The sequence below is a fragment of the Octopus bimaculoides genome, chromosome 19 (genome assembly GCF_001194135.2).
Source record: "Octopus bimaculoides isolate UCB-OBI-ISO-001 chromosome 19, ASM119413v2, whole genome shotgun sequence".
In the NCBI taxonomy this organism is placed as follows: domain Eukaryota; kingdom Metazoa; phylum Mollusca; class Cephalopoda; order Octopoda; family Octopodidae; genus Octopus; species Octopus bimaculoides.
Window position 1 is genome coordinate 23,638,121 of NC_068999.1, and position 3,865 is coordinate 23,641,985.

Genomic DNA, 3,865 nt, shown 5'->3' on the forward strand with positions numbered 1-3,865 from the left:
ATATATATATATATATATATATATATATATAAGGGACTTTGTCTTTTATATATATAAGACAAAGCTCAACCTGGAAAGACACTTTGATCTTCAGGTTACCCATTCTGTCAAGTAACATTATGCCAGAAATCTTTCAGTCGATCCCCATTTTGGCCCCTTGTATGTATTTGTGATTGTACACTTTAGGTCATTACTCAACACACATAACTATAGGTGGGGACAAGCACAAAAGCCAAACTGAAGATAACAAATTTGGCTTTTTATTTGCTGAAATAAATAAAATATTAGTGACAGGACTATTGTTTCTTCTCGTTCACTGCAGAAGTATTTCTAATTAAGTATATCAAAACTATCTTAACTATTAATTTGAAAAGCTTTGTCTCTGATTGCTTGTGCTTTATTATGTTTTATTTACTTTTCTTATCTCCTGTAGAAATATGACAGCTAAAAATAGCGGTTGCATAAATCTTTTATCTTGAAGTAAATATGACCACATTATCTAAGCTCTATTGAGAAATTGAATGGAAATAGCTAACTAATGACATTGATTAAATTAATGATATTCAGTTTCAAAACATTGTTTGTATATGAGATGTGTTGTTTATATTGCAGGAGTCTTGTATTCGTGTCCTGCTTTTCCGTGGTGCTAACAAAGTCATTGTAAATCTAAACAATCAAACACCATATGAGGCTGCTATTATTGCTGGTAACTTAGATCTTGCTGAAATTATCAAAGGATACAGTTCTGCTGATATAGGTTAGTGTTTTATTATTGACAAGTTTTAATAAATGTTTAAATGTAATTCACTTTATTTTCCAGCTTGCATTGTATCCGTATTGTTATGAAACATGCATAACTCAACAATAGACTTATAAACATCGCTGTGTGGTTAAAAAATGAAAAACCATTTCCAGTCATATTGTCTCTCATTTTGATCTCAATACAATGCACCTTGGGTAAATGTCTTCTCACATAGCCTCACGATGATCAAAGTCTTGTAAGTGGAATTTAGCAAACAGAAGCTGTGTAGATCACCATCAGAAGTATTTACGTCTGTGTGTATGTGCATATATATGAATATTATATATTTCGGTGGGGGGAAGGGGGGGACTGTGTGGTTATAAGTTTGCTTCACAACCACATGGTTCTGGGTTCAGTCACATTTTGTGGTACCTTGGGCAAGTGTTTCTACTATAACCTCAGGCTGACCAAAGCCTTATGAATGGATTTTGTAGATTGAAACTGAAAGAAGCCTGCTGTGTATATATATATATGTGTGTGTGTATATATATATATATATATATATATGTGTGTGTGTGTGTGTGTATATGTGCGTGTGTGTGTATACATAAATATGTGTGTGTGTGTATGTATGTGTGTTTGTATCTTTGTGCATGTGTTTGTCCCTCAACACTGCTTGACAACCAGTATTGGTGTGTTTATGTCCTCATAACTTAGCAGTTCAGCAAAAGAGAACAATAGAATAAGTATCAGCCTTTACAAAAAAAAGTAATATGTACTGAGGTCAATAAATTTGACTAAAAGTCTTCAAGGTGGTGCCCTAGCATGGCCACAGTTTAATGACAGGAAGAAGTAAAAGATAAAAGACAAAAGATATTCTGTTGAGGGACAGCAGAATTGAAGTATTGAATAAAAATACCTTAGTGGCATTTGGTCCTGCACGAAGGACTTCCCATTATGCCTAGGTTAACTTTGCCATTTTACCTTATCAGATTGATAAAATAATTCAAGGCAAAGTGACCAAAACTCTTGAAGGCACACCATCAGCTGTAGCCCCTCCCCCTTAAGCCCTTCAAACCATGAGGCTGCTAGTCAGTCCCCACCCCCTATTCTAGGAAGTCACCTAATATTGGGTATCACATGATCATACATATGTATCATAAGACTTGAACTACCTTCTCTTCATCATGTGGGATTTGTACCTTGTGCACCATGCATCTGATGGTGGACTTTGCCACCTTGAGCTGCTCAGCACAAACCCTCACCCTCATTAATCTATTGGTATCATTGTTAATAATATCCTAACCTGCTGGATGAACTCAGTCATCTTGATAATGTCTGACCACTGAGAATGTCTCAGATGACACATTCCCACCAAAGACATCTCAACCTTAAGCAAGAAGGATTTAGCCATGCTAAAAAGCTGGTAAACTTCAAATGTTCTTGATGGCTACAGCCACAAATGCAACTTAGCTTTTCATCTCTCATATCAGACTGGAATCAACCATGTTGATGTGGCTACTATGTTGAAAATAGAAGTGAGAAAATTAAAGTTTGGCATAGCCAACTGTCACCAACTAGAATTCTTAAAAACTTCATAATAAGTAAGCAAAAAAAGTAAATAAGAAAATTCTCTGAATCTCTTTTCTTATAATTCCTTAATACTAAATTCAAATTTCTAATCTTACTAACCCTTTAGCATTAAACAGACCATATCTGACCCAAATATTCTTCCTGCCTTACACTCAAACTGACCAGCTTTAGCCTTGCACTCCTACCTTACAACGTCATTGTAAAAGTAAACAATCACATCATTGAAATTTTGAAATTATGAAAAAATGCATGATTAACCCATTAGCATTTAAATCAGCTATGTCTGGTCAAATTATTCTACATCTTTTATAGTCAAACTTGCCAGGTATGGCCTCTCCTGTCTACCTTATAATGTCGTTCTAAAAATAAAAAATCACATCATCAAAATCTTGAAGTGACAAGATAATGCAGGATTAATTCAAAACAATATGAATTAATAAGTACTACATTTGACAGAGTAATCTGAACACTAAAGGTTTAATTCAAAACATTGTGAATAAACAAGTATTATTCTTAAAAGAATAATCTGAATGCTAAAGAGCTAAATAGTATGAAGAAATGATTGTAATACCTATGGCCACTTGGGGAAACCCTTGTAATACCTATGGCCACATGAGGAAACATATATTTCATTCAGTTTTTTATTTCTTTTTTCTTCATTAATGGCCTGCTAAAGTTTTTTCACAAACACCCAGCACTCATTAGAATACATTAGAATTAACTACCATTCTCCAGTCACTGGCATATCATCAAAATGTGTTACCTTTCCCACTCTTCTACTATGATAACCTATGCTCCTCTGAATATAATAACCATATCTTCACTTCACCTTTACTTTGTGCTCTTAACACTCCTCTTGGCATTAGCCCACTGTGTTGCATCTCAGAAAATCCCAAACCTTCCTCATAACTTCAATAGAGACTAATAGTTCAGAATTCATTTCTGTAATCATGCTTTATATATTTGGTCCTTGCTAGTTATTGTTCCCTATTGGAAAAAATGAGTATTAAAAAATTTTTTTAATAATTTGTTTTTCCATACTGGCATGGGTTGGACAAACATTCTAATCTAAAACATTTAAATATATAGGTGCAGACATAGTTGTGTGTTAAGAAGTTTAGTTCCCAACCACACGGTTCCAGGTTCAGACCCACTGCATGATACCTTGGGCAAATGTCTTCTGCTGTAGCCTCAGGTCAACCAAAACCTTGTGAGAGGATCTGGTTGACAAAACCTGAAAAAACTCATTATGTGTGTGTGTGTCTGTCTGTCTGTCTGTCTGTCCGTCTGTCTTTGTGTCTGCTTATCCCCCACCACCACTTGACAACTGGTGTTAGTGTGTTTACCTTCCCATAAGTTAAGAGTTTGGTAAATGAGACTGGTGGAATAAGTAGCAGGCGTTAAAGAAATAAGTATTGGGGGCAATTTTTTCAATTAAAATTCTTCAAGCTGGTGCCCTAGCATGGCCACAGTCTAATTAATCATCATCATCATCATCATCGTTTAACGTCGGCCTTCCATGCTAGCATG

The 3,865-nt window shown here is 35.1% G+C and overlaps 1 protein-coding gene across 2 annotated transcripts in view; it reads left to right on the top strand.

Moving 5' to 3' along the window:
- LOC106873101 (protein shank) overlaps window positions 1–3,865 on the top strand; it is a 152,164-nt gene that overhangs the window by 80,393 nt on the left and 67,906 nt on the right. For both annotated transcript variants that reach the window (XM_014920328.2, XM_014920327.2), the window contains exon 10: window positions 613–757. In XM_014920328.2, the coding sequence (XP_014775814.1) occupies window positions 613–757 (145 nt within the window). The remainder of the gene's footprint in view (window positions 1–612; window positions 758–3,865) is intronic.